General features: G+C 43.5%; 1 protein-coding gene across 3 annotated transcripts in view; it reads right to left on the bottom strand.

Moving 5' to 3' along the window:
* The window catches only part of TTC38 (tetratricopeptide repeat domain 38), a 549,973-nt gene that overhangs the window by 438,035 nt on the left and 90,689 nt on the right, over window positions 1-21,249 (bottom strand). For all 3 annotated transcript variants that reach the window (XM_069628191.1, XM_069628193.1, XM_069628192.1), the window contains one exon: window positions 14,002-14,173. In XM_069628191.1, the coding sequence (XP_069484292.1) occupies window positions 14,002-14,173 (172 nt within the window). The remainder of the gene's footprint in view (window positions 1-14,001; window positions 14,174-21,249) is intronic.

The following is a 21,249-nucleotide window of genomic DNA, read 5'->3' as shown; positions in this document are numbered from 1 at the left end:
AATCCGTCCTGAAGAAGGTCAAAGAAAAACTTGTTCCAAAAAGAAACTAGAGACAGTGCCTGATTGTGATTGTAATGGCCAAAACACGTTGACCATCTTTTAGACTTGAAACTAACAAAGTCTGTTTTTTGACTAGACGCTAATGTACGCTTCTGAATACTAAAGTTTGCTGAAGTATATGCCATGAAATGAATAAGAATGATTGTGTTATACATAAACTGTTTAACTTAGGGTTTTTGTGTAAAATCTATGACATGATTTTGGTGTGTCACTCATGACAAAATGCAATACAACAGCCCTTTTTTCCTAGAAACCCCATACCCATTAGCTTTATTGAATTGGTGAATGTTGTGTTCACAATGAATTATCATACAAACCTAATTTGGTGTATGAACAAATGGAATGAATTTACTGAATTTACCTGTACTCTTTTTTTAGAGTTGTGTAATCCTATGTGCTATTTTAAATATATGTAGTTTAATAATAAAGTCTTAACACATTTTTGATAAATCAATTCTTGTGTATGTCCACTGTGTCGTGGCTGAGATGCTTCCAAATGAAAGAATTTGAAAAACATATTTTTTCTGAACTAAGTACTACGTCCTATATATCAGTGGCATCAATACGCCGTTCAGACTGGAGAGAGGAGTAACCAGTGCCTTCATGTGTTTATGGACCTTTGAATTTCTCCCAAATAGATACTGGTCCCCAGATAGAAAAAAGTAGGGAGAATACCCATTAGTTTATTATTTGTTCCACATTGACAGAGAAGGTCCTAGTTCACTTGTCCACATTTGGGCAAAGACTCTCTTGGCTGCCACCAGGGCCTGGCCTAGAACATTTGTTTATATCTTTGGAACTCACAAGACCAAAATAAGCAGGCAGACGCTTGGATACCCTGGAAAAGAGGGAACCCAAGCTACTCCCAAAATTCCTCTTGGATCTGCAAACAAAATGTTTGTAATACAATCACATCCCCAGTAATATGGAGAAAGTCCCATGGCAAGTCCCCACCGGAGGCATGGTAATGTAGCTGTGCAACACATTCTGTGCATTCCCTGGCACATAGAGTCTACCCTGTGTAAATATTGAAATGCAATCAATTAGAGCCTGAAACTAATTTCAACCATGACGTGGGTCCCCAATGCCACATTCTATTCGTCATCCTGAACAGGGCCTAAATGCCTCTCGCATTTACATCAAAACGGGATGAGGTTATGGGGACTGAAAACTTCCCAGAAATGCCCGAAACAGCCTTGCTGACAATCTTTATTTATTTATATTTTTTAAGCGCTCACACAGCCCGTGGGCATCGAGGCGCTGTTACAGGAATCGTTTGTTTTTTAGTTGTGTAATTGTTTTGTTTTTTTGTCTTAGTTGCTGTATTTATAACACGCTTAAATACCCAGAGTTTTCTAAGCGCGGACCCGGGGATCGAACCTGTGTTGCTTCGTGTCGTTTGCTTCCAAGGTGAACACGTTGCCGCTGAGCTATCCTCTTTGGGCCCATCACCATCCCCTCCTTGGGGAACTCCACTGGAAAAATTAAAAATAAAAAATCAGACTCCATGACTTCTCTACTGCATGCAGGACTTATAAGAACCACAATTATTTGGACTTTCCCAGCCCAAATTCAATCTGTAAATCTACAAAGGACCTAAATTCATCAGCTTTCCAGATATCTCCCAGCTTTAGTGGCCTGTTCCCAACAAGTAACCAGCATCCTTGTTTTCAGTAGTGTAAAGGCAGAATTGCTTCCTTGTAAAGCAGCTACCCTACATGACACAGACCCCAGCACTGCTGCATTGAACTGCAGTTTGTTCTTCACCTCAATCCCTTCCCACACATTAACCATGGCTAACTGGTTTGCCCAGTAATATTTCCTCAAATTGGGGAGGCCAAGACCTAGCAAAAATGGCTCACATAGTCCATGCAGGGAAACTCTGGGAGACTTTGTGCCCAGCAGGAGGGTCATGAGCCAAGCTTTCTTCCTCTTGAAGGAGCACTCTGGGATTTTGCAGGGGACAATCTGTAGAACGTACAAGACGTTTGGCAGTAATATCACTTTAAACAACAACGCCCGCCCAATCAGAGAGACCACTAAGGCAGCTCAATATTTACCGCATCTGGAAAGTTGCTCTCCTTGACGCACAAAGCCCTTAATAACGCTGCCCCCATTTACCTGATGGACAAAATAAGAAGAAAAATCTCTAGCAGACCTACAAGAACTCCCAACTCCAACTGTCTGGAAATTCCAAGATTTAAACTTGCCAAAATTGGCGGCACAAGCTTCCCTGTGCTAGCCACTAAATGGTGGAATGCCATGCCACACAACCTTAGATCAGACCAACCTTTCCCTCACTTTAGAACGAATCTTATCAAACACATCAATGACAACAACATGTAAGGTTTGAAAGACTTAATTTGTGTTATGTTACTTATCTGAATGTATATATGTACCATCAAAGATTTATCACTATTGTAAATTTTAATTATGCAACATTGCAAGCTTCGTACATTATGTTCACTGCGCCCGGTTACCCTTGGGTCTGGCGCGCAATACAAATAAATAAACAAACAAACAAACAAACCGTCCATGAAGAACCAAGCAAGAACCAGGTCTAATTTCAGTGAGGCAAACCTACGCCCCTCCTTGGAAGCCTAAATTCACAAATATTTGAAGTCAGAGGTTGCGACTTCCAGTGGGCAATCAGTGGGCACGTCAGCCTTGCCTCTCACCATTGGGAACAAAAAGGACATCCCTCAATTCACTGTTGTCAACCTGCGAAAGGAATGGGAAGGGTACTGCAAGTAGACTAAAACATATTCAAAAAGGGAAATCATTTGTACCAACCCATCACTTGGAAGACCTTCAACACCAGGTCTGCCCTAAACCAATTCACCAGTGACTTCATTACAGATGAAAACAACTGGGGAGACAACCGATTAGCGTCACTGCTGTCTGCACAGCTCTGCCTTGTCTACAGTGTTCATTATATCCTACCTGCCTTGTCCACTTTGCATTAAAGTTTCGAAGCAACTCTGAAATCCTGCTGACATACTTCATTAAAGGGAAGGGTCTTAAGAGACTTTGCCTTAGAGTGATCCACCAGGAATCTGGACAGATTGAGTAGCTCAGAGTTTAAATCAGCACTGTATTGTCTATAATATTCTGCATTCTTTTAGTGTGGATAGCAGCTACGAGAAGATTTGAACAGTGTATACTAGTGAGAAGCTGATTCACATCTCATCTTGTTGTTCGCTGTCACCTTCCCAACCATTGATCTTAATATACAAGGTTACTAGTCAGGCAAATCACTGTCTAATTAGTACAAATGGTGCTTACCCTGTGCCTGACAACAAATATAGGAGGTGTAAGGGAAACCTTACCCCTAAAAAAGCGATCCCTCAATTAGGTTAAACAACCTTTAACAACAAACACAAACGCTTGGGGGCGGACTACTCTGTTGCAAAGGGAATGCAATCAAGCAACCAGCTGGTTTGAAGAGCACAGAAACTCTATCAACACTGAAAACAATAATCAATGTATAACAATTTGTATTAATGTCAATACACAAATATAAAAACACAATCAATATTCAAAAAATGATAGATTACCACAATTTAGGGTCTGATTCACAAAACGTTTTCCAATGGGATTGCGCCATTATAAAACGCTTCTGTGAATCAGGCCCTCAATCTATGGTCATTTGCACAAAAGTAAGCAGACAGTTTCTATGTTGGAAGCATACAAATTGCAACCTTCTTTTTCTCACAAGTAAAATGTCTTGTCTAGTGCTGTGCAAAATAGTTAAGACAATAAAACACATCAAGCACTCATTCATACTATTCATAACACACACATACCAATTCATACATTATCAACAAAACCCTGTGCCTTACTATTGAATGTCAGCATGCAGCACCATGATTCTGTTGGCTTTTGTCATGCAGTCTGCTGTTGCTTTGCTACTGAAACTGGTTATTCAAATGTGGCACTGCACACATTACACAATAAAAGAGCTATAGTGGCATATTGACTTTGCTTATCAAAATATTTTTCAAAGGCATGAATGAAAAACTCAAGATTATTGGTCGGGCAAGAGTGTCATGCTTCTTAAATACAGATTGGGCCCTCTACTGTGCTTTTCTAGGTACCAGAGTCTTTCTGCATTTTCCACTCTTTTGGGATTGAAAGGAGCAAAAGCAAATGTAAGATCAAGCTCAAGAAATAGCTTCTCTGGCATTGTGCTTTTCAACTATTCTTCCAGTGCTCTCTCATTTCTGGGAGCAGTGCAACGGCACACCTGGGCACAGCAAAATAGAAAATATATATATCCTTGCAACGGACCCCTGCACAGCTCCCACGCAACTCATTTGTTTCCTCTATGCTTCACCCCCAACATCTTCCAGTACAGCTCTTGATCCCCGCTCGAAAGGCGTGCTTCCAACCTTCCCTGCTGCCGCCAACCCAAGAGTAGACATGCTGTATCCCTTTCACCCCAGAACCAAAGATAGGAATAGCTGAAGGTGTGAAGGACATGACTGAGTGTGCTTAGAATATAGCCATGTGTGCTCGGATTCTTTCTGGGGATACTGTGGCGGGTCAGAAGAAGAACAAGGACTCTGATTTTCCACCTGATTGCTGATATGTATTAAGGGCATGTACCCTATGCTAAGGGTGTTCCCTAGCTAAATAAATGAACAAAGGTGCTTGTCAGTGAGAGTCCAAACCATGATAGGTCCACTGTCCAACCTAACTTATCCTAACACCACCACTATTAGAACAACAAAAGCACAGGATAATGGCTCCCTGCTCATGTGAGGTGGTTCTTGTGATGAATCCTATGGACCCCTCGCTGAAACACTACCTAAAATATCCCCCTGGGTAGCAAAGGAAAAGCAGACGCTTCCTGATGCTGACTTTAGGCTTGGTGTACTGCGGGAGGATTACCCGGGAGGAGAAAAGGGTCAGGAGAGTGGGGAATACCTATGGGATAAGACATAGTATTTCCCCTCTGTTCGAGAGGCCATCCAACCATTACCACAGTATGTAATGGCTTGTTGCCATCATAATTCTATTGCCCCCAGAGTATCCCAAAACCTAATAGGAGCAAGTGTATAATAAGGCAAGTCTTAAAAGTAAAGAACTATGTTCCTCTTCTCAAACCTGCCTTATGATTGGCTTTGATAATAACCCTTTGCTAAATGTTGTCGAAAGACGATATCAAATTCACAATGTAGAAATGTGGGTTTGTTAAAGGTTAACTTTGTTTAGCCATAAAAACAATAAATACAATTTACAAATATGTAGCAAAACAAAGGAAACCAAACTCTTTCATTCGGGACTTCAAGTCTCATAATTTCCTCAGTACTGAGACGAGGAAGAGGTATACAGAGGAACAAAGATGTAAAAGTGGCCAGCTAATGGACAGAAATTACCTACACATGAGGGAGAGTGGAGGGCCTTAAAGGCCCCCTCAGGTGCAGGTAGTAGAGAAAGAGAAGGAGAAAGTGAATGAGAAAGAAAAGAAGCAGAAGCAGTTGGAGAAGCAGGAGAAGCGTGGGCCATGTATGCTGCCGGAGAGTAAAGTAGAGAAGCTGGAAGACGCTGGCACCGCTGTGAGGGTCTGTGCCTCCTATCATCCTAAACTCCTAGACGGCAGAGGTCGTGCAGCGGGAAGAGTGTGGAAGAAACGCTTAGTCAAAAAGACTACGTTGTGCAGAACTGTCGCAGTGGAAGGCAGGCATAGTGTGAGCAGTCGAGAGGTCTCAGGTGGTAGGGTTGCACCGGAGACTCTCAGAAGTCAGGACAACTCCAACGTGGCTGAGGTGGCGGCGACTGAAGGGAGAAGGAGCGCTTGGTCGGAGGGAGCCACAAATGCAGCAGTCCTGCGAACGTGGACAGGAGCAGCAGTAAGTGACTTAACCAGTGAGTCTAACCACGAAATGACTCCGGGGCGCTGTGATGCTGGCCGCGGATTGAGAGCAGGTGGGCTATCTCGCGAGCGACAGGCAGACTAAGCAACGCAACCAATGCCAAACTGTTGTTGACGTACAAAGAGACGCTAATAAGCATTACAAATACTGAACAGTAACAAAGGCAAGCTAATAACACTTACGAATACCGAACCATTGCACCTCTCAAGAGGGAAATTAAGAAATCTTATGAACACCAAACTGGTGCTGATTAATAAAAAGGGCTGACATTAAATCGAACAAGGTCCAGGAGTGGAAGTGTGAGTTTGAACAAATATCACCAACCTGGTGGGGAGGACGTATTAGAAACCCAAATATACCACTAGTAGCCAAGCCATGAGACCTTGAGGACCTGGCAATATCAGTCCAATAAAGGTTGCCAAACACAAAAGCGGAATATTGAGAAGCCCCAAAGTTGTAAAGGTTACCATTCAGGTTTGCGATACCTATCACTGTGGTTGATGTAGATTCACATTGCTACAGTCAAGATAGAAGAAGACTTGATCCTGAACATTATTTTCGGTATTAATGCAGAAGGGATGTGAATGTTCGAACCCTTGAAAACTCTTAACCTGTTTATGTTGAAGAAGGTTATTGAAGTTGTTATTATTCTGCTCAGAAAGTTACCATTGAAGCACTCTATCTATTTTGGTAGACAGGCAGGCGAGTAGACCCGGAGGGGAAGAGGTAATTGCCCTGAAGAGATGTGGTGAAAGGTTACGCCATGTAGTAGAAGGAGCAAGTGCTAAAGAGTGGTAATATATATTCTTGAAGCAAGCTATTCTGACCAAACTGTTTGTCAAACCTGAAGCAGACTATTCTGATCACACTATTTGATGTTGCCTAAGACGTGAAGGAGTTCTCATTCCAAGAGGTGTGAGAGCTTGTGACTTTGGCAAGTTACTTCATTGAAACAATGGAAGTTTGTGTTGAAGTTGGATTGCCTTAGTTTTCCTTTGAACTGTGAATAAACACCTTTTTTTGGATCTGGGGAAGGGGAGTTTGCCCAATCCATGACAAGAGACATTGATTAAATTGCGAACCAGTTTACAAGTTGGCACTTTGTAACACAATTCAGTTGGGATTTACAAATGCTCAATAAAATAAATGCCATATTGTACATTTTTGTATGGATTGTTGTATTAGTGTGAGGGGTAGAGATCCCTTGGTTAGAGTGTTCCCTTTTAGTTTAATATAGTTAGCTGAAATCCACATTACGATAGGGCTAGTGAGGCATCTATTTAACTGGTTTTGTTTAATAAAGTGGCAACAGTTAAAAACTCTTTACAAAGTTGTCCGCCTCAAATTTTTGATCCCTCACAATCTTCACAGAGTTCAGTTCAATAAAGTATCCTTAGGTAGTTCTTGGTAACTACGTTTATCAAATCACATTGTTCTGATACTGGGTTCTACAAGGTTTCAACTGTCTCTTTCACTCAGTTACTATTTCTTTCCTTCTTGTTTTATTCTTGTTGTATTTGCCCCTCTTTCATGGGACAAGTTCACTCCTTTCTCCTCATTCAGATTTAAGATTTTCCCTTTATTCAATGTCTACTCTTTATCTTGACTGGGACGAGTTTGAGAGTTCCAGTATTGATTCTCTTGACCTGCATTCAACCTTAATACTATATCTCGACTAGGACGACTATGGACGTTCCCGTAATGATCTTCGGTCCCCCTCCCGGGTCTCCTGCTTTCCCCGTTACCTGGATTGTTCAGAGGTAACATCATGGGGGTTCCCAACAGGCACGGACCCTCTCCATTGTGGTCAGGTTGGCTTCTCATTTCTTCTGTAGTGTGCCATGCGGTTTATCCATTCTTTCTTCGGTTGGTTTGCTCTGATAGACCGCAATGGAAGGGGTTTCAGCGTTGTTCACAGACCTGCAGGTCAGCCGCGACTTGCTTGCGTTCATCCTACCACTTATCTCTCACTCAGGCTCAGGACGCCTTGTGTCCACTTTCGTTTCTCGCGTCTCCTCTCCTTTCCAATGCTGCGTGTCGTAAGTAGCACTTAGGCTTCTCTCTAGCATCTGACGCTGCATGTCCAAGTTTCCTTCAGTGTAACTCTGCCAGCTGATTCTAAACCTGCAGGTTCTCTCTCTACCAGTGTCTCCGCCTCAAGTTTTATGACGCTGCCATGGGACTTCCTTGGCATAATGTCAAAGTCATTCTTATCTGTTTGGTTCATATTCTGTATTCTTCCAGTGGTTTTCTTCGTCTCAGTACCATATACATTTTCCTTCACAGGTATAATTAGAGTGTTTGGAAGACAATAACAGATTCTGTCACCAGAGAGGGAGTCTCTCCCGGTGAGGTCCTGCTTGCCTCTTCCCACAGGGAGGGTATTGTGTAGCAGGCTCACCTCCCTAGACAAACGGGCAAAGGCTCCAACCTGGGGAGAAGTGACAGAATCCCGTGATTCGTCACACTGCACAGGGGGTTACTGAGGATGTAATCTTATGGTATTTTACTGGGATTTATACAGCACATCGCTGCCACTTGTAGAGTGCTCTGGCAGATGTGAAAGAAAGGGGGATGGGTCAGGTTAGATGGAATAGAGGGGGAAATGCAAGACAGTTTTTCTGTTGTGTTGATGAGTGCAGACCAGAATTACTGTGAGCACTGTGACAGGTCTGACAGATCTGTAACACGAAGGGCATTATCTGCCCAGTCGAGCATAGATGGTAGAAACATTTCTGTACTAGAACAATGATTTGTGGTTCCAGGGTTAGTTCATTCTCCATAGGAATCCTCTGACAAAGTCCCCCGGCGGGCAGTTGGGAAAGTTCCCTTGGGGGTCGGAGGCCTGCCCAATCCAGTGGGGGTGAAATGGGGAGGGTGTCCAGTGCAGAGGCTTTTCCTATGGGTCGCTTGGCAATGGTCAGTCACAGTAGAGACACCATAGCCCTTCCCCGATGTAGGCCAACTACTATTAGGCTCCTCCCCCAAACCATTCTCTTTGGAAAAACCATCCCTGGCCCTAAACATAGAAAGTAGATGCTCAATAGAAACCCAGGAAGCCCTTTTTGCTGGTTCTGAGACCTTTACAGGCCCACAAACCAAATCCATGAACCCACGGTTCCAATGCCAACACTTTGGGGATCATGGAGAAAGTGCTATAATTGCCCCTGCCCCTCTCACAGTGAACCTACCTGCCCAAACCTCAACTACATGCTTGGCACAGGCAGCTATAGTTGCGACAACAGTCAATACCATGGAGCAACAAATAATCAAGAGTATGAGGAAGCAGAAAACAAATAAACTGACAACCAGGAGAAATAATATGGTGGGCAGAAAATAATGTAGGGTGAGAATATAGTGAAAAAACAATAGGTATGGGAGACACTCATTAATACATTGGGGCAACAATGAATCTAGGGCACTGCATTGCATAATAAAGTGCAGCATCCTAATTTAATATCTAGGATATCAGCGAGGAGAAATGCAATGGAACAATGATTAATCTAGAACACCTAGGAGCAGAAAGCAGAGGGGCCACATTTAGTCTAGGGCAACTGTTATTACAGTAGGGATGCAACCAATCTAGAGCACCAGTCACTGGAATCAAAGTGGGGAAACAACTCATACAGAACACCAGGGAGCAGCACTGTAGTGAGCAAATGATTCACGACGGGCAAAAATTACAGTGGTGCAGCAATTCATCTAGATCAACAGGGAGTAGAAATGCAGTGGGATGACAATCTTCAGCACTAGAGAGCAGGAATACAGTGGAGCAACAATTAATGGGGGACAACAGTTAATACAGCGGGGAAGCAACTAATTAAGAACATCAGGGGTCAGAAATAGCAGGGGCAATGATCTAGTCGTGAATCTGATGGTGTGCAGAGAATGGGTGCAGTGTGGATGGCATAGCGTGGGTATGCAAGGAATGTGTAGGGAATGACAAGCAGTGGGAGGCGCATGCCTGTGCAGACTATTGTGTTGCTAAATGTGTGCAGTGGGTAAATGAGAGTGTACCGAGTCACTGTGTCTACTGTAGGACCTGGGTCACAATTCTGTTGCAAGCTCATTCTATTGTAACAATATAAGGAAGACACCTTAGTGTTCATGGAGGCTACTAACTGTTACGCTCACCTGGCTCCCACAGGGGCGTCGGTCAGACCTGGACAGCTGCGGTCTCCACCCACGTGATGCGTAGTGCAGCGATGACTGACTGGATCTGCCCTCCTAATCTTGTCTGCTTAACCCGTAGAAATATTCTCCTGCAAGTGGAGAGATGGATTTAGCCACTTGTGGATTCAAGTGATGGCACCCCCACAATCCTCCCCAAATAATCACCTCCGAAATGCCCTCACAGCAATCTCACCTTATATTCTTGAAAGATGAGCTCTCCATCCTGCGTGGATTTGCAGGGGCGCGTCGATTCCAGTTACTTCACTGGTTTGAAGGCTCGGGAGAGTTCCGGAGAGTATTGACTCTGAGGTTCCTGGTGAGGACCAGTAAGTATTAAGTTCATAGAGTTCAATATGTCCGATGTTCACTCTTGTTCCCCCCTTCCTTTCTTGTCTTGCAGCTGGCTCGTGAAAAGATGCTCTTGTGGGAGCTGGTGGCGCTCAGGTAAGAGTCCGTATTACCCGGCGCTGTCCGGTAAATGTTGCACGAGGAAAACATGTTGTTTTGTCTCTCTTTACAGATGCGGCACGTGAAAATATGCTGAGTCACAAAAGGATGCCTCTGGTGGTAAATCAGGTAAGTCTATGGTGGTAAGAATTATATTTGTTGGTTCCCTCGGCTCACCTTGTGGTTTTCTTTTGTCTCCTAGGTGCCGAAGTTCGGCGAAGAAATAACGGAGGCAGCGCCGACCCGAAGGATGCTGTGAAGACTGGTGAGTATGGCGCGGCGCTGCAGCTGGAGGTGCGGCGCGTGCAGAAAATATGTTCTTTACAGGTCCGGAGACAAGATGGATCCAGAATCGGGTGTGGAATAGAAATAAGTTTGTTTTCTAACCTTGTCCCTTTCTTTCCTCTTTGTTTTAGGAGCTCTGGACGGGCGTGTCAGAAGACTGGATGCAGGCTGCAGGCACGGTGAGTGTTACGCTGCTGGATGCAGAATAACGCGAAGCGTGTGTTGCTGGTCGGGTGTGGTTTAAATAGCCTCAAAAGTAGTCCCAGGTAAGAAGTTCCTAGAACCACACCCGAGTAAAAAATAGTCCCTTTCAGGCTTCATGTTGGATTGGAGTCCTTTGCAGCATGGTCTGCCTGAGGTAAGTAATGACTATGAGCCTGGCGCCTTAGGCGCCAGGACTGATTCCTACTATGAGCCTGGCGCCTAAGGCGCCAGGACGGAACCCAGATAGCCCCTAGCCGGGGCTGCTGAGGTTTTACTAAATGTCTAGATGCCTGCTTTCGGGGCTGATGGACTTGGTCCGGATGCCTGGGGGTAGGCATCATGACACTAACATACAAGTGGAAAGAGCCTTTATTTTAAATAGCCGGATGACATTCATGGTTTCCCAACACCGCCAGTGGTAGCTGCAATAAATGGTAGGAGAGCTAAGCATCACTTCAAAAGAAATTGAATGGAATTAGAATCACTACCATCATTTACAGTATGTTGCATGCCATTTAATGTGTGCACTTTCAGAGAGCAGTAAATTGCTCACTGAAAACAATGATTTCCCTTCCAAATGCAATATGACTTAAGGTAACACATAAGTGTTGTATCTCTATCTTACGTATTTCTGTCGAAGTATGTTAATTGAGGAAGTATGATATCAGGATGTATGCAATGTCACTTGTAGAATGTGTATGTATGGAGCTATAGAACACCGAACCCAGTGTTCCATAGACAGTCCGTTGGAGAGATGGGACCTGGGTGGTGGGCAACGGTGGGTCCTCCCTTTAAGAAATTAAGTGCTTGCTGAAGTACCTTTGTAACCTACTAAAAGAGCTTATTAAGACTCACCTGAATAATGGCAGAGCGTCTTTCAAAATAAATAGCGTTGGTCCAAAAGAGAGGAAAGGACGTAAACCCAAATAAACTGCGGTGGGGGAGCAGCCATTTTAGGACCCTCCCCTCACCCAAAAGAAGACCCACCACTCGGGGGTGACTGCATGAGTCGGTAGGTGCTGAGGGAAGCAGCTGGAAGAACCGAAACAGGAGTGCACTAGCTCTGGGCAGATGCATGAAATGAGGTTGGGCAAGTAGAAACCCAGCAGTAGTCAGACTGGCATGGAGCAAAGCTGCTGGTTGAACTGAAGATGGAAGGAGTCATTTAGCTCTGGCCAGATAAAGGGAAAGAGCCAAGTAACTCCTAGCAGTGGCGAGGAGCGAGTATGTGAAAGTCAAAGTCTAGGAGACGTTCGATGTAGAAGACGAGACAGGCCTCTAGTGTTTGCGGTGACTGATGAAAAGGTAAAAGGGTCACCTAGAGGTGCAGCTGAACACAAAACCAGGTGGTTTGATTCATACAGCACAGTATAAATAAAGGACAGCAAAGCTATCTTGCAATGGAAATGAAAAGCAGAATCCTCGGAGTGCAGTATGCAGCTCGTTGGTGCCCGCATGGCTTTAGAGCACTGGGGAAGGTGGTTGAAGCACGCTCAGAAGCGCCGGTGAACTAGGCAACCTGAGGCGAATTATGATGTTGTCTCTGCTATAACAGCAGATTGGAAAAAAGGACCTTCCAGTGAGAAGACGTTTGTCAGATATACAATAAAAGCGAGTTGCGGCGTCCAGTATTCCTGGGAAACGAACTATACAATAGGAGCCTGTGCTGCTATACAGAAAAGCATTGTCGCGAGGAGGGGACAGTTATGAGGATGGAGCGGCGATAACACAATGGAACCGGCGGACATAGCGAAAAGTATTGATCTTTGAGAAGTGCTGGAAATGTAGTTGCACTAGCAATACACATTTTATTTCATTGGTGGCACACATTATGTGTGCAGGTGAGGGGCTTTGTTATAAAGTACCTGTTCTTTTTGTATCCAGTGTGGCCTTGTGTGATATTCTGTGGGCTGAAAGTAAGTGGTGTATTGCTGTGTTCTAGTAAGTGTAGGAGTGAAGTCATGTTTCGAGAAGTCAGGGTGGTAGATACTGTTATGGCGTGTTGGAGGGTCTATATGTAATTGGTGGGAAACCTTTGTAAACTCTGCAGGTGACCAGTCAAGATGGACTTGTAAAAACAATGTGGACTTGGGAAGGGGATATGGACTGATTATGGCAAAGTGAATGAATAAAGATTTTTCGATGCACTTAGTGTTACATTTCAGTACCCCAGGGATTAGGATTGAATGCGAGAAAAGTATGGGTGAGGTAAGGTCACATAAGTCATGGGAGGGGAAACAGAAACTATGGCAAAGGTATTATAATGTGTTGTTTTGGAGATTAGGTGATGTGGGCAGCGTGGCAGAGTGTACGCCGAGGTTAAGGGCATTATGGGTGTGCATGCCATGTTTTGGCGATTGGGTGAAGTGGGGGGCGTTGCTAGAGTGCACACCGGAGATACTGTGGGCATGGTAGATAGACATGCCGTGTTTCGGTGATTGGGTGAAGTGAGGAGCGTTGCCAGATTGCACCCTGGAGGCAGGACAAGTGGAATTGTGAGGTAGTTATAGAAAGAGGAGTTTGTCATGAATGGTTTAAGCTGAAGTGGTATAGGTTACTAAAATCCCTATTACAGCGTAAATCAGTATGGTTGTGTGAGTGTCTGATGAAGTATGTGTGCCTGTGTAGTGGTGCTTTGGAAAGGAGGGAGGTATATTGTATCTGTCTTATGTATTTATTTCTGTGCAGGTGGATATTGAGGAAGTATGATGCCACGATTTATGTGATGTCAGTTCTAGAATGTATATGTTATGAACTGTACACTACTTAAGTGTTCCGTAGCCAATCAGTTGAAGAGATGTGACCTCTGTGGTGAGTACCGGTGGGTCCTCCCCTTAAGAACTAAAGAACTTGCTGATGTAACATTGTGACCGAATAAAAGAGCTTATAAAGACTCACCTGAATAATGGAGCAGCTTCATTTATAACAATAAGGGCAAATAATAATGTCTCACCCGTTTGCAAAGGTCTCCACTGCAGCCACGTGCATCTGCTCCCTGTTGCTCAGTGGCTGTGTTTTCGAGAGTGCCACCATATTTTTCACTGTACTGTCGAACTCCTTGTCAGAAAGCACAGATCGACCAGTGCCAATTAGCTCCAAGCCATTGGACAGCACATGCCCCATCACTAAAAATAAAAAAAGCATCATACAATATACTAATGAACAAAGGTACTAGCAGTTTATCCAATTAATGTTTTTAGAGAAGTCAGACTATTGCAAATGGGTTACAGAATGGTCAGACATATTGTTTTGGGGGAGGGAGAGGGTCTGAGAATTACATTTAAAATAGCTAATAGCGTAAGCCTAAGGGAATGGACACAATGCTCCAGTGTATAGAAAGGACACTAAGCATTTGTTTTTGATTTCTCATTGCCACTTTAGCCCACTTTTTGGCAAAACATGATAAAATGATAATGACATATTTTGATAAGGCCCTTGATGTCACTGCTTTTAAATTCTGCAGAGCTGTAATTAACATCTAACAATATCGCCCAACTCACTGCTACTCATGTCTCAATCTCATAAGAATGAAAGACTGTCTTGGCTCTGCTATGATTCCAATCTTAGAAGTGCAGTCTACACTGCGAGTTCAGCAGCAGGTTCTTACTTAGCTATTATGTTTTCAGTAAAGTGGACATTTTTGAGACAACAATCTACCCAAAATGTACAATGGAACTTTTTTCAATTCTTTTTCACAGATTGCAATTAACAGAAGCTTGAGGAGTATAACAGCCATTCTGACGTCTCACCCCCATAATTTCGAAGCCTCCATGAAAACTCACTTTCATTGCTTTAAATTTCCCTTCAAACATCAAATGGGTTCAAAGCTTGGACCCATGTCGGGCAGTTTACACCTGTACAATTTCTTTCAGCCGGATTTAGGGAAAGAGACAAAGCAGTGTGAAAGGCCCCAACTTGTCATTTGTGGTTGGCTAGTTTTTCCATTATTAAGATGTGCAAAGATCTCCTCCTTACCCCTAAGCATTACTATGCACCATTTACTGTAGCTTCTTAAAGCAGGGTAAATATCTGTTTCAAGTCTATTTATTATCTCCCGTGGTCAGCAGCATCCTTCACCAACCTCAAGAGGATTAAGGAGCGTTTGAGGGTAGGATATTCTACCATCTCCCAAATGATGGGCAGACCTCCAACTTAAAGGCAACAGCTGCAGACATCCCCACCCACCTTATATGTATGAACATAACCTTCGTCTTCATATCCTTAGTAGAGGCGAGGGTTGCTGCGCACCAGTGATTGTTGCTGCTGCTGCCCACACTGCCCCACCAACACACTGTAGATGCAGGCACCCTAGCGGCAAAGCCTGTACACCTAAGGGCACAGGTAGTTGGGCATGTTGGCAGCCGGCGTCATGGCACTTTCTCTTTTTGTTTCCGCCAGAAGGAAGATGACTGCAATTTGACTACAGGCGGTCTTTACTGCGGCAAAGCCAGACCTGAGAAGGACAATGCTGTGCAAAGCATTTCTTGATGCACTTTGTGCCCTTCTGCCCCTATCTGCATAAGTTTATAAAGGGGGTGTCTGGAGAATTCTCTCTTCCTCCGCTCTGCCCTCTTTAGATTGTGTGGGGAGATGGTGCAAAGGGGACTGAAGGGTGGTCATTATCTTACTCTACTGGCCATAGAGTGCATGTCACGCTGAGCCTTTCCTTTGTGTAGTGGAGGATTTGGGGAACTGTGGAGCTATCGAACAGTGATGAAGTAGTAGTTGTGAATTTATGGTGGAAGGCTGGTCCCTCCTTCGAACAACTGTACTAAACAGAGGAGTAGAAGTAGGGAACTGTAATCCACTTTCCAGTATTTAAACATCTTTTGTAGCTTCAGTCACGGGAAGGGGGAGTGAGTAAAGTCTGCTTAGCTAGTTGCACTTGATCTTCTTTGCTCCACTCTCTTTAAAATTGGGCCTGAATTTTACAAACTCTGCCCACCCCATTGGTCTGGCTGGTTCTGGAAATTTCAGAGTCCACAACATAATTTCCAATTAGTCATAAATACACATCCTGTCTATCTAACCACACGAGGCTCCCAATCTGTGGGCTTCTCTCGCCCAGTCTTTATAGAAATTCATGTATGAGCTTGGTTTTGTGTTGTTTTTCTGCATATCATGTATGTGCAACATATTATTTGTTTTGCAGTATATCTATATGTATTTATATGTTAACCATATTAGAGTGCACTCCACATCGTTATCTGTGTATTCCTCTTTTAACATGCTTTATTAATGATTGTTAAAGACTTTTGTTTGTCAGAAATGTCATATAAACGCAGTTAATAAATAGCGGCTACTAAGTCAACCACACTTTTGTCTCAACACATTTGTAACGATTTTCACATGTGTCTCAGATCTGTGCTATTCACTTAATTTGGCACTCCTTTGTTCATTGATTTGAACACTTAGGGCTGAGACTGGGTTCTTTTTGGGTTGTTTTTGTTGAGGCTAATTTGGTTACAGCCTCCTTCCTTTTGAAAATGTTCACACTGTAATTGTAAGTGTGCGAACAGTGTACATGGGAAGACCAGACTCCCTCTGTTCTCTGGCTATTTCTGGGCTTCTTTTCTCTTAAATTAGAAACGGTGGGAGGAGATGGACTCGAGTTAGCCTCTTAAGTCAATCATGGAAGCTTTTCTGTTTAGACATTTATTTCTGACCTTTTCATGTTTTTTTTTCGTACTCTCCCCATACTGTACATTTTATGGTCTCTTGTCTACTTGATATTGTGTTTTATTGTATTGATTTTAGAAATATGTGTACCTAGTTCTATCTGTTTTAACCTTGGCCCTTACTACTCTGCCTTTGGATTTTTAGCGCATATAAGCTCCCTGACACTTTACTGGCACTTTGCACTTTACTGTCTTCTGTCATTGGTACTTGCTGTTCAGGCAAATCTCCCTCTATTCGGACTACATTTTTGTATCTTTGCACCTGGTATTTTTGCACACATAAGTTCCCTGTACTTGCAAGGCATACATTTGTTTTAAAAAATTGATTAGCAGAGTTTGCTAATTACATTTTGTTTGATTAGAAACCAGACACATTTGTTTGGCAATTTTGTACTAGTATTGGTAATGTTGCCAGATGTTATTTTTACCCAAGACATGAAATGAGAAACAATTCAGCAGTTTTACGTACTGCTGAAATAAGACATTAGTGAGAGGAGTCGGGCCTTCCATGTTCTTTACAGTTCAGCTACACCTGCAGGTCGGGTTACTTAATTTACCTATTCAACCTAAGTGAAATTCACTCGACCCATAGCAATGGAGGACAACACATTTAAAATGCTATCTCTGTGAAATGGTGATTGTCACTACAAACCCGCTTTATGTTTGGCACACTGCTGCCATCCAGAGGCCAGCAATGCACAGAAAAACTTTTATTTGACATTTCCTGCAAACAAAGTAAATGTTAAATAAAAGTTGCAAACATCTTTTGCAAATGCTACTCTTCCTTTATTAAATCTACCTGACTATGAGAGTGGGTGAAAAGACTTTGCGAGCCATAGATTAGTGGCTGTAAAATGTCAAAGGTTAGCTGCATGAATGTACACAAATAAATAGATATGATAAAAAGGCTCTGAAAATAGTTTGGCCATCTGTCTCGTGCAGGCGGTAATATATAATACAATCATAAAGATAAACCAAAGCGAGCTCTAGAGTCTAACTACAGTGTTTGGTATTGCAGTAGATCTGTGGGTATACAGAGTGGATGGAACTATTGATCACTACTTTGCCTAAGCATCTAGTTCGCTTTGTGGATTCGTTATGTAAGAGGAAAGAAAGTAAGAGACTAAACAGAGTCGTTGGCATAGCAGGCAGAGAACTCGGCAAACTAGGTGGAACATTGTAGTTTGCTGCCATCTCACTTTCACGCTAGCTGGTATAAAGCAACATGGTGATAGCATGTCAAGGATTATGGGTTTGCTCATGGGTTGACCACCAGTTGCAAGACGTATTCAACCTGCAGGTTACAGAACTAGGTTTGCCATCAAAATCATTTGATCATGTACATTTTCAAAAGTGTTTACTTGTCAAGCTAAAACATCTTCCCCAACAAAATGAAATATAGTTGACACTATGAAATTTAGATGCACTAACCTAATCTTTACTGAAAAGCACAGAGATACAGTGGTTTACGGTATCAATACTGTAATTATGCATTATGTAACAATTACATTTCAGGAATGGAATTGCATGACTTTCTTTTAAAAAAAATATAAAGCTGACACATACTGGTCTTTGCCAGACAGTATATAGAAAGCTTAATAAAAGTATCATCCGGATTACTTCTGGGTTGAAATTATTTGAAAAAGAAATTCTTGCCTAGCACTCCCACACATGTCTTTGGCATTGGAGGAGATGAATACTGCTGCACTTTCTCTCTATTAAAAATTGAAGTGAACAGAGAAAAGAGGGTGAAGAGAGCACAAAGGGCAAGAGAGGAATGCAGGGTGAGCTGGGTTTTCAATGAAGAGGGCAACTTAAATAGCTAGCTTTGCTACGCAAGTGTCCATTTGATTAACAAACCTACAGAATTGCATAGCAAATTGCTATGCAACACTGCTTATTTTATGCATCAACCTGATATAGGTATTCTGTAGTTTGATGTTTTGATATTGGGCTTTTGCCATTTTAGGCTTATATACTCTTATTGGGATTGTACCTTCTTTCGGCAAACTTTACTTTTAAATTGTTGCATTGAGCATATACAAGTACACTGATGCTCCATGCTCCATAGGCAATTGTCTGTTGCTTCTTACCCCTGGTTTGTGTCTTTTAGGCAACAAACCTCCCACTGGGAGAAGGCTAAAAAGAAAGCTTGTGTCAGCTGGGGATTGCTTTGGGGCTAACAGTTAAGAACCATCCCATGATGGCAAAAAAATACTAAAGGATGGTCAGGCCTTAGGACAACACGGGAAGGGAGGGAAATGGGTATTTGGGTAGAAAGATGGGATAGGTACTCTTGAACTCTTCCTTAAAAAGGTGATTGGGCCCTGGATGAAAAGATTTTGCCACCAGTCAAATCATAAGCAAGGACATTTTGGAAATAATTCCTGATGATTTGGAAGCTATTTTCCATAAGGTAGAGAATACGATGCGCAATATTCCTGCAATTTCTGAGTCTGGGCAGGCGAGGGAACATCAGAATCAGGATTTCTCCAGTGAGCACAGTGAGTGGCGATGGTGGCTTGACAAATCCCCCAATGGCTAGCCACCCCCCTAAACCTGACCTTATCCTATGTGACGATTCACAGGATCTCATCACTTCTCGCCAGAGGGGAGCCTTTCCCTATGAGGTTAGGGAGGTGAGGCCGCTACACAAAAGTCCCCTAGAGGTGGTAACATTATAATTATAAATATAATTTTTATAATTATAATTGGTTTGTTATAACTCGCTTAATACTGAAGAGGTTTATAAGCGCGGACCCAGTATTTGAACCTGTGTTGATCTGCATCGTCTTGCTTCCAAGACAAGCGCGTTGCCACTGAGCTATACTACCCGTGCGAGAGGACCTCACAGGGAGAGACTCCCTTTACGGGGAGAAAGACTCCAATACTGTGAATAACTTCCTTAAACCCTTTCCGTTAAAATCCATGACCCTGGTTAAACCATCTAATACCCATCCTGAGAGTACTACTGTGTGCTGTTGTAAGCTTTCTTCTGTGGCACCTGCAAGATCCATCATAACTGTGGCACAGAAGATGCAGGGAAACATGAAGAATAAACTTAGGATGAATAGCCAAAAGACTGTGATGAGGTGGCTAGAAGGAAGCATGAAGAGGACCTTGAAATTACTGGAAAGAGACTTTGACGTTATCCAGGGCGGACCCTGCTGCATAAAGTCGAGATTGAAGAAGGACTCTGTGGCCCTCATTAGAGGTTTGCCCGTCCGGAAATAAGAACCTTACCGTCACCTTTTCCAGACTACAAGTCTGCCGGTTGGGGCAGTAAACTACCGGCAGGCCTAACCTGCTGGTAGTTCAAGCCCCTATCAGCAGATTTTTCACTGAAGCACTGTTACATACTGTTCCGCCACCGTCCGCAATATCCCAGTGTTACTGGGATATCGGGAGGCAGAAATGGTAAGCCGAGGTTGCCGGTAGGCTGATGGTACCACCAGCGGCCTACAGGGAACCTGGTAATGAGGGTCAGTGCCTCCGGGAACAGGCAGCTGGCCTTCAGGCGCCGCGAGGGAAGATGGTGTCCTGAGACACCGACCCGGGCGATTCGAATTTGGAGAAGAGGACTTACCGAGAGGCAGTCATCACATAAGAGAGAAAACGTCGAGCAGCAGGTGGAGAGGCTATCTGTGAGTCAGGACAGACCCGACCCCAACATCCACTGTAAAGACGTAGGTGGTGTTGTGACCTCCGTGAGGTGGACCGAGGGCTCCAGAATCTGCACCCAGTCTGCCGCTGGCAGAACAGGGTCACGGAGCCGCACTGAAACAGGAACCAAGGAAGAAAGACACGCAGAAGACGCGTGTGAGAGAGAAGCCAACCCGAGACCCCGGGAAGAACCAGAGATGTACTCCGATCACAGCCAAGGTAACAGGAGTTGCAGGAGAACCAGGTGGAGTCCAGGGGAATGTTAAAGTCAGATAAAAAGTCAAGAGTTATTCGGCATTGATCTCCATAGTCACATTGATACCGAGAGAACCAAGAGTCAAGTGTTATTCAGGAGTGGTATCCCTGATCACAGTGATACACAAAAGACCAAGAGTCCAGTATCCATTGAAAATAGAAGCCGGCACACTGGTGCTGAAAGTCAAGAAGGAAAAAGGAAACAGACTCACAGGGATAGTCTCCCTAAATACCAAGAATACTTTCAAAGTAAAGAATACATCAAGAGTGAACTTCCTCGTCACAGTGGTGACAAGACTCCTAAACGGTCAAGAGTGCCTCAGGAGCGAACTCCCTCGTCAAAGTACAAAATCCACCTTGCAGGAAAGAGTTAAAAAGAACCAAGAGCTATTCAGGAGCAATCTCCCCTGTAGTAAAGATACAAGTAGCCCTAAGAGGGTATCAACATTAAGAAGAAGAATTGAGAAAAGATGAACCCAGTTGTTCATTAATCCTTGGGAGGAAGTGAAAGGACTTTTAAAGTTGTGTTCAAGAAAATATCAATGAACAGTCTTGAAAACATCCCCAAGTAGAACAGGAGAAGTGAGTCATTCTCCTGATCCTAT

The sequence above is a fragment of the Ambystoma mexicanum genome, chromosome 12 (genome assembly GCF_040938575.1).
Source record: "Ambystoma mexicanum isolate Mex_15411 chromosome 12, UKY_AmexF1_1, whole genome shotgun sequence".
Taxonomy (NCBI): Eukaryota; Metazoa; Chordata; class Amphibia; order Caudata; family Ambystomatidae; genus Ambystoma; species Ambystoma mexicanum.
Note: the sequence above shows the minus strand (reverse complement) of the source record. Positions and strands in the feature narration are given on the sequence as shown.